Source organism: Delphinus delphis, chromosome 16 (genome assembly GCF_949987515.2).
Source record: "Delphinus delphis chromosome 16, mDelDel1.2, whole genome shotgun sequence".
Lineage (NCBI taxonomy): Eukaryota > Metazoa > Chordata > Mammalia > Artiodactyla > Delphinidae > Delphinus > Delphinus delphis.
The window spans coordinates 38,000,961-38,013,687 of record NC_082698.1 but is presented as its reverse complement, the minus strand read 5'-3'; the positions used below and the strand labels follow the sequence as shown (position 1 = coordinate 38,013,687).

The 12,727-nt window shown below is 42.4% G+C and overlaps 1 protein-coding gene across 6 annotated transcripts in view; it reads left to right on the top strand.

The window, feature by feature from the left end:
• Positions 1-12,727, top strand: part of PAPSS2 (3'-phosphoadenosine 5'-phosphosulfate synthase 2) — a 79,696-nt gene that overhangs the window by 53,543 nt on the left and 13,426 nt on the right. For 2 of the 6 annotated variants that reach the window (XM_060034532.1, XM_060034535.1), the window contains exons 3-9: positions 1,122-1,357; positions 2,583-2,736; positions 3,277-3,395; positions 3,525-3,638; positions 5,889-6,000; positions 9,128-9,142; positions 12,471-12,676. In XM_060034532.1, the coding sequence (XP_059890515.1) occupies positions 1,122-1,357; positions 2,583-2,736; positions 3,277-3,395; positions 3,525-3,638; positions 5,889-6,000; positions 9,128-9,142; positions 12,471-12,676 (956 nt within the window). The remainder of the gene's footprint in view (positions 1-1,121; positions 1,358-2,582; positions 2,737-3,276; positions 3,396-3,524; positions 3,639-5,888; positions 6,001-9,127; positions 9,143-12,470; positions 12,677-12,727) is intronic. The other 4 variants (XM_060034533.1, XM_060034536.1, XM_060034534.1 and 1 more) reach the window with 3 other exon arrangements.

Here is a 12,727-nt window from a genome sequence, read left to right as displayed (position 1 = left end):
CTAAGAGTATATGGCAACTCTAACTACATCTACAGCGTAGCTCAGGGTGGTTCTCCGTCTTTGTGTTTTGAGAATCATTTTGGAAAATCTTGAAAACAAAAGGACAATATGTTGGTTCTCTTGTCAGATGGGTGCCTAGCAGCATCTACAAGGGAGGTGGGCCTCCCAGTCTCCAAGGGCTGGCTGTCCCTCCACTCCAGCTGATTGCTCTCATAAGGGGATATGAGGACACCACTGCCAGAGCCTCTGATTTTCTTTCAAGAGAAGCCATCATCTGAATTTGTATGCACAACTTTCTAGTCTATAAAATACACTGCGGGCAAAGTGTTACCAACTCAGGTCCTTGGACTCCTTAATCAATAGAAATTGATAAGAGGCCAGACAAGGGATTCAGGCAAGGCTTTATTGAGGTCCCTGCTGCAGCAGGAGGGAGCGAAAACAAGAAACAATCGCCCTTGCTCACTCCTGAGGTGGGGCGAACCGGTTCCTTAAATGGGATGCGAGTAGGGGCAGATGGGGGGTCAGGCTGGAGCGGTGGCTTAGGGGGTCTGCTGACCCTCTTGGTGGTGCTGTGTGCAGGAATCATGCGCAGTACCCTGCTTTTGCTGCCTGCACCTCAGGAATGGCAGCTGGTTTCTGGCCTTTTTGTATCTTACTGTTTATAATTTGCCCCAACTGTGGCCGCGTGCAGGTATTTTTAGTCCCTTATAGTTTCTTTGTTTTCTGTTGCTCCAGGAGACGTTTGTCCAGGTGCGAGCACTGTGGTAAAGGGTCCCAGGTCCCAGCCCATCCCAAAAGCAGAACACACCAAGGACCATATGCAGCCTGCCAAGGTCTCCCTATTGACGAACGCCTTTTGCTTTGAAAGGCTATAATCCTAACAAGGGACAAATAGTTTTTTCAAGATTTGAAAGAAATGCTAGTACTTGACTTGTAGTAAACTTTGCTTTTTCTAGATTTGAATGGTTTTGATTTGAGGGCAATCCAGTGATTGTAAGGAGGGTTTAATTATGCTTGAATTAGGTAAAAATTAGGATCAGTTCACAATTCGGATCAGAGCACAATTTATAATCTTAAACAGTCAGAGACAGTGCCTGTCCTGTCGTGCCCATTCTGAACAGGTCTCTCTGGTGCTGGAAAAACAACGATCAGTTTTGCTCTGGAGGAGAATCTTGTCTCCCACGCCATCCCTTGCTACTCCCTCGATGGGGACAACGTCCGTCATGGCCTCAACAAAAACCTTGGATTCTCTCCTTGGGACAGAGAAGAAAACATCCGCCGGATTGCTGAGGTGGCCAGGCTGTTTGCCGACGCTGGTCTGGTCTGCATTACCAGCTTCATTTCTCCTTTTGCAAAGGTAAAATGCTTTGGCAGTGCACACGATTGCCACACATAGCACCAGTGCTCTCAGGCTGCCAGGATGAGGACCCAGCGGAGGGGAGGACAGAGGAATGTCATACTTCCAGTCTCCCCCACTGGCTCTCCTTCCCCCACTTACTCCCTCATTTCCTCTCTTTAATATTGGTTACATAAAGAGAGTCCCTTCATTTCCAGATGCCAGGGCACCAGGTGACATAAACCCTTCCACTTTCACAATGGTAAGGTACACTTGGCCAGAGTTGAAAGGAAGAGAAAGTTAAACCAGAAAAATTCCAAAGCTCAGTAATTTTATTGGGTTGGCCGAAAAGTTCCTTCGGGTTTTAACCAAAAAGCCCGAACGAACATTTTGGCTAAGCCGGTATTTCTCCAGAAAGTCAGAGGCTTTAGCTTACTAAAGAAAACAGCAGTTCATCGCCAATGCATCAGGTTATGTGTGTTTAACGTTGAAATCAACGAGGTGGAGAGTTACTCCTCTTGTTTTAAAACAGGAAATTTCTGTGAATTACATATAAGACACCATGTACTTTGAACACATCCTTTGAATGAAATGCTGTCATATTGCCAGCCCTGTCTTTTAGTTGGGATTCTTTCCCATTTTCGTTTGTTTGTTTGTTTGCTTTTTTTTTTTTTGGAAAGTACTTGGGAGAGTTGTTTACTAGAGTGAAATTTCTGGAGTTTCTCTAAAGGGCTAGTTTCCTGACATCTCTGAAGAGCTCAAACCCCAGTGTTATCTTAAGGTCATGGAACACCAGAGCACACAGTATTTTGTGATGAAGAATTTCACTATGAAACCTCTTCTTACATTCTTTTTTTTTTTTTTTTGCCAAGTTTTTTTTTTTTCTTTTCTTTTAAATTTATTTTTGGCTGCGTTGGTTCTTCGTTACTGCACATGGGTTTTCTCTAGTTGCAGTGAGCGGGGGCTACTCTTTGTTGTGGTGCACGGGCTTCTCATTGTGGTGGCTTCTCTTGTTGGGAGCGTGGGCTCTAGGCACGTGGGCGTCAGTAGTTGTGGCACGTGGGCTCAGTAGTTGTGGCTCATGGACTCTAGGGCACAGGCTCAGTAGTTGTGGCGCACGGGCTTAGTTGCTCTGCGGCATGTGGAGTCTTCCCAGACCAGGGCTCGAACCTGTGTCCCCTGCATTGGCAGGCGGATTCTTAACCACTGCACCACCAGGGAAGTCCCTCTTCTTACATTCTTAAAGGTAATTATTTTCCAGGATCGTGAGAATGCCCGCAAAATCCATGAATCTGCAGGACTGCCATTCTTTGAGATATTTGTAGATGCGCCTCTAAACATTTGTGAAAGCAGAGATGTAAAAGGTCTCTACAAACGGGCCCGAGCTGGGGAGATCAAAGGTAGGAGAGCCAGTTCAGCGGTATCTTTGCCACTTACTTGTGCCACCAATTCTTATTAGTCTGTGCCCAGAAATCTGTCTGAAGTTTCAAAAACCGTTTTCCAAAATTGCATATAGTGCACACAACTTTTTATCAAACCGTAATATCTTCAAAATGTCCATGGGCTAGTTAAAAGGTGGGCTTGTATTTTTCAAGAACTATCACCCCAGCCACAGCAATCAAGTTTAGAGAACTAAAATGGATATGTGTATGTGTGTAGGAGGAATCTTTCAGTTTTCCTCCTGTTTTCCTTTTCCATTCTAATCAGCTGCAGAGGGCTTGGACTCAGACAGATTTTGTTGATAATCGGGACTTTCTGTATTGAAACCACAGCTGTATATGTTCTTATCTATGGCTAGAGGGCAAGGATAGCTGTTTGACCTTTTCTGTTTTAATCTGAATACAGCAGTTGAAAACATTATTGCAACATGTGTTATGTCTTAGTGAGTAAAAAGATTGTTCTGTTGGTGCAGATGTGATTTTCAGCCTTCTGCCTTGCAGGGTTTACGGGTATTGATTCCGATTATGAGAAACCTGAAACTCCTGAGCTTGTGCTTAAAACCAACTTGTCCTCGGTGAGCGACTGTGTGCAGCAGGTGGTGGAACTTCTACAGGAGCAGGTGGGCGGACTGAACGTCTTTTTTTTTTTTTTTTAATAGTTTTATACAGTCATAAAAGATCATCTGTTTACTGAAGTGTTCTTTTTATAGTTTTCATTCCAAACTGTTACCAAGTCTGCTTCATTTCAGAACATTGTACCCCACACTATAATCAAAGGCATCCACGAACTGTTTGTGCCGGAAAACAAACTCGACCAAGTCCGAGCTGAGGCCGAAGTGCTCCCTTCGTTATCAATTACCAAGGTAAGATGGTGCCCACTGGCTAATGGAGACTTAGGCTTAATGTCAGTCATTATAACCCATTTACAGTTACTCTTAATTAATTAGGAAGGTAGACATAAGGAAAATGCAATGCCTATAAAGAAAAACACTTCATTCTGCCAATTTTTTTTTTACCTCTTCTTCAAGAAAATCTCTCATCAAGTGTTGCCCCAGGCAGCTGACCAATGCCATGTACCGAGGCAGACTGGGAACGTAACTTCTGTATTTGCAGAGGACAGTTTTATATGGTTGTCATTATACCTTCAGTGATGCCGGCGCTCAAGCATTAGACAGTAATTATTTGTTGGCAGGTGCCGAGAAAATAGTTTGTCCAGAATACAGGTGTTTCTTGGACCATTGAGAAGGAATTTGAAGAAAACAAGAAGCAACCCTGATCTAAAGTGACATGAATGCCTTGATCTTTTTCCTACTCTGCACATCCCACTCTTCCCTCATCAGGGAGAGTTCAGTCTGAGGAGAGGGAGCTGTGGTTGCATTGATTTTGCAACCTAGAAGATGTTAAGATGCAATCCCAGCAAATAGCCCTGCAGATACCTTGGCCTGTTTACTGGTTAGTGTTAGTTGGTTCATATAAGGTGATCAAGTCTTCACTGGTAACCTTTTGGTATCCATTAAAACCTTGGACATTTTTTTTTTCTTTCTTTTTTTTGCGGTACGTGGGCCTCTCACTGTTGCAGCCTCTCCCGTTGCGGAGCACAGGCTCTGGATGCGCAGGCTCAGCGGCCATGGCTCACGGGCCCAGCCACTCCGCGGCATGTGGGATCTTCCCGGACCGGGGCACTGAACCCATGTCCCCTGCATCGGCAGGCGGACTCTTAACCACTGCGCCACCAGGGAAGCCCTGGACATTTTTTTAAGAGGCAGAGTACATTGGGAATGTCCTTCAGCTCATGAAGACCCCAGGCTTTAGTAAGTCATGACGAATTTATAAACACAATAAATTCTGAGTTTTCCAATGCTCCAGGCAGGTGAGAAACACATAATCATAATTACAGTGCGGAATAATAGTTCCAATAACAAAATGGTCTGCAAGGTACAGAAGAACTTCAAAGAATCTAATGATTAATTCTCTTGATCCTAGGGGTGACAGGAAAGATTTCAGAGCAGTGGCCCATGAGCTGGGTTTTATTTTTATTTATATCTATTTATTTATTTTGGGCGGGGTTATTTTTTTATTTTTATTTTTTGAACTGGATTTTAAATGATAAACAGGGTTTTCAGGTAGAGGGGAGGATGGGCTTGAAACCACGTGTGTGTTCAGACTGCACACTGTCTGGCACTGTTGGTGACTAGGCCCCCAGGTGGGGAGTGGTGCCAGGTGGACATCCCTGTATGAGGCCCTGGGGCCAGAGCTCGTAGGCCTGTCAGTATCACGCTAAGAATTTTAGACATTTGTCTTTTTTTAAAAAAATTAATTTATTTATTGTTTATTTTTGGCTGCATTGGGTCTTTGTTGCTGCACGCGGGTTTTCTCTAGTTGCAGTGAGCCGGGGCTACTCTTCGTTTGGGTGCGCGAGCTTCTCATTGCGGTGGCTTCTCTTGTTGCGGAGCACAGGCTCTAGGCGCACAGGCTTCAGTAGTTGTGGCACGCGGGCTCAGTAGTTGTGGCTCACGGGCTCTAGGGCGCAGGCTTCAGTAGTTGTGGCACACGGGCTCAGTAGTTGTGGCTTGCGGGCTCTAGGGCGCAGGCTCAGTAGTTGTGGCGCATGGGCTTAGTTGCTCTGCAGCATGTGGGATCTTCCCAGACCAGGGCGCGAACCTGTGTCCCCTGCATTTGCAGGCGGATCTTAACCTCTGTGCCACCAGGGAAGTCCCTGGACATTTATCTTAGTGTCAATTGTTTGCTCAGTTCAGTCAAATAACTAGCACATTTGGTGAAAAAAATGTAGCCAAACCAGAATTTTTGTGGAAAAAAGAATGAACGGTGAATCTTCAACACAGGTGCACATTGTAAGGATAGATAGAGCCTAAAGTGTTCAAAGAAATCATCCCAGTTTGAAATCTTTTCACCACTCTCCCACAGAAAGTTCTAGACTCAAACTTCTCCAGCCCCCCTAGATCATGGGTCAGCATTACATATGGGAATGCTTAAATCATAAAAGGTTCTGCCTTCATTCTCCTGTCAACTGAATAAGAAAGGACTGCCCTGGGGCCAGATGGCTGGAAAACGGAGCTTATGGAAATGTTCACCTGCTTTTTTGTGTTTTGCAGCTGGATCTTCAGTGGGTCCAAGTTTTGAGTGAAGGCTGGGCCACTCCCCTCAAAGGTTTTATGCGGGAAAAGGAGTACTTGCAGGTTATACACTTTGGCACCCTGCTAGACGGTATGGGTTTTTGTTTTTTCGTTTGTTTGTTACTCTTTATTATTAAAGAAAAAAATATTTCTCAGAAGTTTTCACAGGAACAAGAAATGCTAATCCTTGGTTCGTAAATCCTATTGTGAAACTATTTAGATTATTTATGGTGTGTCCAGTTATGTATAAGCTTCCATTTTTAGGATTTTTTTTGGTTATCCTCAAAGGATTATTGATTATCTAAAGCTAAGGAACCAAAAAATAAAGGTTTGACTTGCACACAAAGCCAAGAGAAGGTTAAGTCTTTTTCACCTCCACCTGCCCTTTGCTGGCCGTGATATTCATAAGGCAGTGGACAGTCAGAAGCACCACTGGCAGCTGCTTGGACCATCCTGGGGAAGCCAGGATGGACTCAGCACTCATTGCTGACTTGCAGGATGCCTCCCATCCTCCAGCAAACATTACTGCAGCAGCTGCTTTCCTTGGTGGATAATAAAGGGTTGATATTCATGCTCATACGTGAAATATATTAGGATGGCTTCATCCACTAAACTTTAATACGGGGTGTTAAGGCAGCTTTCTGGGCAGAAGCTGAATGGCTCTTAGAGAACTGCTCCTGTCAAGGTTGGAATGATGTCTCATTCAGAAAACTTCCGGATCCTTCTCTGATCATTTCCTTCCTAGAACTGTCTTGACCTTATCAAATAGAACTTATTTATTTCAAGATCTTGGGGAATACTGATAAGTGGGGGAGGGAATTTGTAATACGGAGCAGGGCTCCAAACCTTCTAGGTAGAAAAATCAAATCAGATGTTCTTTCCTGAGAAAGATGTTCATGTTCTAGGTTTGTGCCTCTGCCTGGGGAATGGGGCGTAAAGCAACCCCAGTTGTAGTTAGGTTTCAAAACTCCCCATACCCTCAAGAAGCCTCTTTAATTCCTATGTAAGTCAATTATTAAAAATACATACCAGGGATGTAATATGCTGCACACCTCTACCTAAGTCGAGGCCGAATATCATAGTGGATAAGAGTGAGCTGTGGAGCCAAACTATCTGGGTTCAGGGCAAATTACTTAAACTCTCTGGGCCTCAGTTTCCTCATCTGTAAAATAGGGATGTTAATAATAGTACCTACCTCAATGGGATGTTGAATGTTTAAAAGAATACAGTAGCTGGTCCAATAGTAAATGTTCCATATATTAACAACCCCCTCACTGCATAAAATTAAAAGGACTTCAAAGTCTTGAACAGACCAAGAAGCTTATCTCTAGTCACATCCGTTTGGAAGTAGCACAGATAAGATGTTCATCAGCTAGCCAATAAATATTTATTGAGTGTCCTCAGATGTCAGGGTTTGTTCTAGCTGCTGGAGATAATACGAGCTTGCTGGGACAGGCAGTGCAGTTCATCTTCTGAACTCTAGTCCAGAGGGGTTTTCCCGCCACATCAGTGGTTGTCAAAACTTTTTTTTTTCAAGTCATAACTATTTCAGTGAAATCTGAGGCAATATATACAACAGATAAAAATGGAACTGCTCCTTTGGAAGAAGTGGGCTCAGTCTTTCTCCCACCTGGACAGCAACCTTGAGGGTGTCTAGGGAAAGCTGGTTGAAACACTGCCCTCTACCACACCATGACAGTCTCATGACAGAGCTTGGCTCGATGTCTTTTGGACTGAGTAGACACGGTTAAATTCCAAAAATGATGTCTCTCTGTATCAGAAGGTTGGGCAAGGTATCATTTGTATGGATATCATTTAATTTTAACCAATTTATGAAAGTTTGAGTCACCACCATTGAAAATTTGAAATAATTTTTGTAGCCATAGACATGTGGCCATTTTCATATACCATTAAACAATTGCACATATCTTGATCACCTACAATCTGCAGGTAAAATTGTTTCTATTCTGACCCTGTCTCCCAAAAGTATTTTGTTGGTTTTAATTTTCTCAAAGGTTCACTATTTCCCCCTATAGTAAAAAAAAAAAAAAATTAGCTCAGTCTACTTAGTCCAAAAGCAAAATAAAAAATCATTTTTTAGTGTTTTTGATGATTATATAGTATGAGTTACTCCCTATGTTACTCAAGGGTCTATTTTCATGTCAGTGTATTATTTTATTTCTCACTGGATATAGTTTGGGGGGGGGCTGTCATAGATTCTCCAAAGATAAATGTCACATCTAAATTTAAAAATGGAACCTCGAGCTTATGTTCTTGACTGGTGGCATCCAAGTAGGGTTAAGACATAGCAGCCTTGTGAGACCTGATCATTTAATGGCAAGACTTCTGCGGCTCTGACTTTCCAAGTCAGGGCTTGAGAGCTTTTCTATATACTGCCAGCATTTATTCAGCACATAATGTGTTCTGACCCTGGTGCTTGACATAGGACATCACATTTAATCCAGATAACACCACTGTGAAGGTATTTTGTCCATATGAGGAAATAAGTATTGGGAAGGTTAAATAACTCCCTCGAAGCCTGGATTCAAATCCCGGTTATCCTGGGACTGGGCATACTCTCATGTCCTGTAAACATCTGGAATTCTAGGACGTTCTAAAGCAGTTTGCCTGTATACCTCCCAAAGCCTGGTTTGGAATCATCTGACAGTAGTTATAACATCACATATTTGTAAGAGAACTTCTTGCTTAAGTTGGAGGGGCTATTGACATATGTTATAATTATTTAAAAACATAATTATTGGGCTTCCCTGGTGGCGCAGTGGTTGAGAGTCTGCCTGCCGATGCAGGGGACACGGGTTCGTGCCCCGGTCCGAGAAGATGCCACATGCTGCTGAGTGGCTGGGCCCGTGAGCCATGGCCACTGAGCCTGTGCGTCCGGAGCCTGTGCTCCACAACGGGAGAGGCCACAACAGTGAGAGGCCCGTGTACCGCAAAAAAATAAATAAGTAAATAAAAACATAATTATTTAAAAATGCTTTTGGATTGTATTGGACATTATTCAATACAAATTCTGGTTTCACCAGCTTTTTGCTGTCACGTATGCTCTATTTTTACAGTAACAAAAAGCTCAGTATCTTTGTATGTTGTATGTATGAAGCTTCATAGTAGGAGTTTGTTCCTTGTCATTGTTGCTTTACTATTATTTTGGTGGAAAGTTGAAAACAATATGTTTCTTAATTTTGTTTGTATTTCTCTAGGCATGTTCCTTCCTGGTATGTACTTTAACTTTATAAGTAGTTAAATTATTATAATTGGATATGTTATATTAACTAGAAATGGTAAGGACATAACTAGAAAAAAAAAATCTAAATGAACCAGTTGGAATCGCTAACAGTTCATGATCCAACCAGTTATAACAGAATAATGCTGCATTCTTCTGTTGATAGGAGTCCAAGTAACAGGAAATTTCTGGATCAGATGCAGCTGTTGTTTATAATGTTTTATTTGGCTGACAAATTAAACTTGTTTCTGAATTTCTGTTGCACATTTTGTTCCTGAGATTTTAAAAATTTATGATCCTTTCTGTTAATTACTTCTACTGAGGTCGGTCCTCATTTTGTTTCACAAATCTGGAAATTTTTTTCTATTGCATTTATAAAACATTTTTAATTGATGAAGGATAAATCAATTTTAGATACAATTTAAAGTGGATGCACCTGGTTGGATTGTGGATGATTGTACTTCGTTTGTGATGAGTAATTATGCATGAATTTAATTTCAAGCTATGACAATTGATAGTTATAAAACTGGGAATAAACATGTACTGGCTGCAATTCTAAAATTCTGCACTGTACCGGAAGAAAAAGGTAAAATTCTGAAGATATCATTTATCTTGAGTATTGTTTTCATCATTGCTGTTTTTCCTTGAAAAAGATGAATTAAGCGATATAAAGTATTTGTTTTTGCCCAGAAATTGTCCCAAACAAATGATAAGCATATCTACAAGGTTAAAACAACAAGCTTGAAAATTATTTAAAGCAAAAGCAAGATTATTCAATTAAACATGAAGTTAAGTGTTGGACTAACTGTGGCTAAAAAACTACGATACTCTTTTCCAAAATGAGTTATACTGCAGTAAAATAATCAGGGTGGTTCCCACCAGAGCTGAAGCACATGATGGAAAAAGGCCGAAAGCCCGAGTCAATGTTTAAAGCTATGGAGGCTATTTCAGCACAGAGTTAAATTGTAGGATAATTTTATGTATTAGAAAAGTTGATTAAGATGATAGGGAAACCCCAGTAAATCTGCTTTTACCTGTGTGGAGTTGTAGCTACAGGTGTATGAGATCAGCTGGCACTGTTACTCGGTAGAACTCCCTTCCACAACATCCCACAGATTAGTCTCTTGACAACCTGTCAGGTAGTGCTGTTTCCTTAGTTGGGATTTTCACTCAAGGCCAAGATGAAGGTGGATCAGATGCTAGGCTGGGCTGGAACCTAGTGGACCAAAGGAGGCGATGGCAACGAGCAAGTGGAGTATTCTTTGGATTTCAACCCAGAGTAATTGATGGAAGGCAGCACCGCAAGCACGTTGCAGGCAGAGCTGGGTTTCCACCAGCACCCAACCCACCTTTTGCTTTGCATCTTGTTTTACTTTATTTTGGTCAAGGCACTCAAGGCACTCTTTGTAAGCAGTGTGGTCATGCTATTCACAGAAAGCCTCTTCCCAGCAACCCAGGGATATACATATTATTTATGATCCCATTTTCCAAGTGGAGAAACTGAGGACAGAGAAGGTGAGTGACACAGGTAGTAAATAGGAGATCGCTTGGCTTTGAGTTTAGTGCTCTCTGCACAGGGCTTGCTTGGACTACTCTTATTGTCTGTGAACTTTGAAACAAAGGAGTTACTTGAGTGAGGAAACTCATACCTTCTGTGTACAGTATCTTCCTTGTTGCTTACGAGGCTCCCAGAGCAGGTTGCAGGATTTTATGACGGATGGGATTTCTTTATTGCTGGAAGTTGCTGTGTATATCCTGTGACATTCTTTATGTCCTAGTAACTTTTGGAGAGTATTTTAAATGTGCAAAGTGATATGCCTGTAGACTTTTGTTTCATAGCTAATGGGGGAGTATGATGCCCCAAAGAAACAGAACTCAGATCTCAGACCTTTAACTCTATCAGAAGTGGTCTAAATGTTGGATTTTGAGTTAGATTTAAAAGACTTCATTAATCTATGGTACATTTTCTCCAATCCATAAATAACAGCATTTGCTTCCTCTTTTGGAAATCCTGAGTTTGTAATAAGGAAGAACAAATTTTACTCCACATTGGATCTGTTTCTTTTACTTTAACCTTTTTATTCTATTGCTTTTACAAGTTAATCCCTAAAGGGATGTTGCCTATAAGCTTAAATTATACATAATGGCCCATCTCTGGGAACCCTGCCTCTCATGTGATGAAGTTTAAGCTAAAAGACCTTTGTTTAGCTCACAGAAAACATCCTGACTAAGCCCACCTGTGAATGACCGCAGGGAGGAAGAAATTAACATCCCCTCAGAGTCTGACGGGAACCAGAAAATGTTTGACTTTATCCCCTCCCCTTTTAGTATAAAAGAAGCCTGACTTCAGGGAAGGTGGTTCTTTGGGACACGAATCTACCAGCTTCCCGGTCTGCTGGCTTTCCAAATAAAGTTGCTATTCCTTCTCCCGGCAACTCATTTCTCCATTTATTGGCCGGTGGAGCGGCAAGCAGTACGAGCTTAAATTGGGTAACAAATTGAATGTTGTTTTTACTCACTTTCCTTTCATTCCCTTCTGAGTCTTGAACTTGGCAACTCCCCCCAAATCTCCCTGATATTCTTTAATGTTATACACTTAATTCTGTGCCCCCATTTTCTCACTGTAAGTACAACTGAAAGCCTGACATATTTGCTAGAATGTTAGGGCACCATTACAAAAGGGGAGAAACAGCTGTGTGATTTCTTTTACATTATCTGGCTTCACTAAGAAATCAGTCATCCCTCCCAATCTGAGGGGGGTTGGTTCCAGGACCCAATGCAGACACCGAAATCTGTGGACGCTCCAGCCCCACAGTCCAACCTCTGCATCTGCGGGTTCCTCATCCACGATTCAACCAAAGGTGGATCCTGTATAAGGTTTGCTATCCACGAGGCGGTTGAATTTGCCGGTGTGGAATTCGCAGATATGCAGGGCATTGCCAACCTTTATTTTATCTAGTTGGATTTTTAAAGGCTTTAAGCTTCCTAGTGTGTTGAGGTCAGGACCAAATTTTAAAAAGAACTCCGAAGGGAGCCACCCCCTCGGGAGCCACCCCGAAATCAGTTACTGAAGCCACCCCTACAATTTGAAACAGCCCATTTTTCACAAACGCTCCATCTTTTGCTTTGAGAAGCCTCTTCTCAAAGGATTTATCACAGACGCTAGAGAAACTAGTGTAGCCAACATAACCATGTTAGAGTTAGGTCTTAATGCCTTTTGCAGGAAATGTCTGGAAGAGACATTGTGCACGTTTGACTCCTCTTTAAAGGAGCCCACATCTTGTATCCCACATTCATGCATCAAATGGCACTTTCCACAGACGGAGTGATTAACATGAGCATCCCCGTCGTGCTGCCCGTCTCCGCGGATGATAAGACACGGCTGCAAGGGTGCAGCGAGTTTGTCCTGACACACGGAGGACGGAAGGTGGCTATCTTACGAGACCCTGAATTCTACGAACACAGAAAAGAGGAGCGTTGTTCCCATGTGTGGGGCACAACCTGTGCAAAACACCCCTACATCAAAGTAAGTGGCATAACGTTTGGAAGGTCTTTCTTTCAACTTAGGATAAAAATA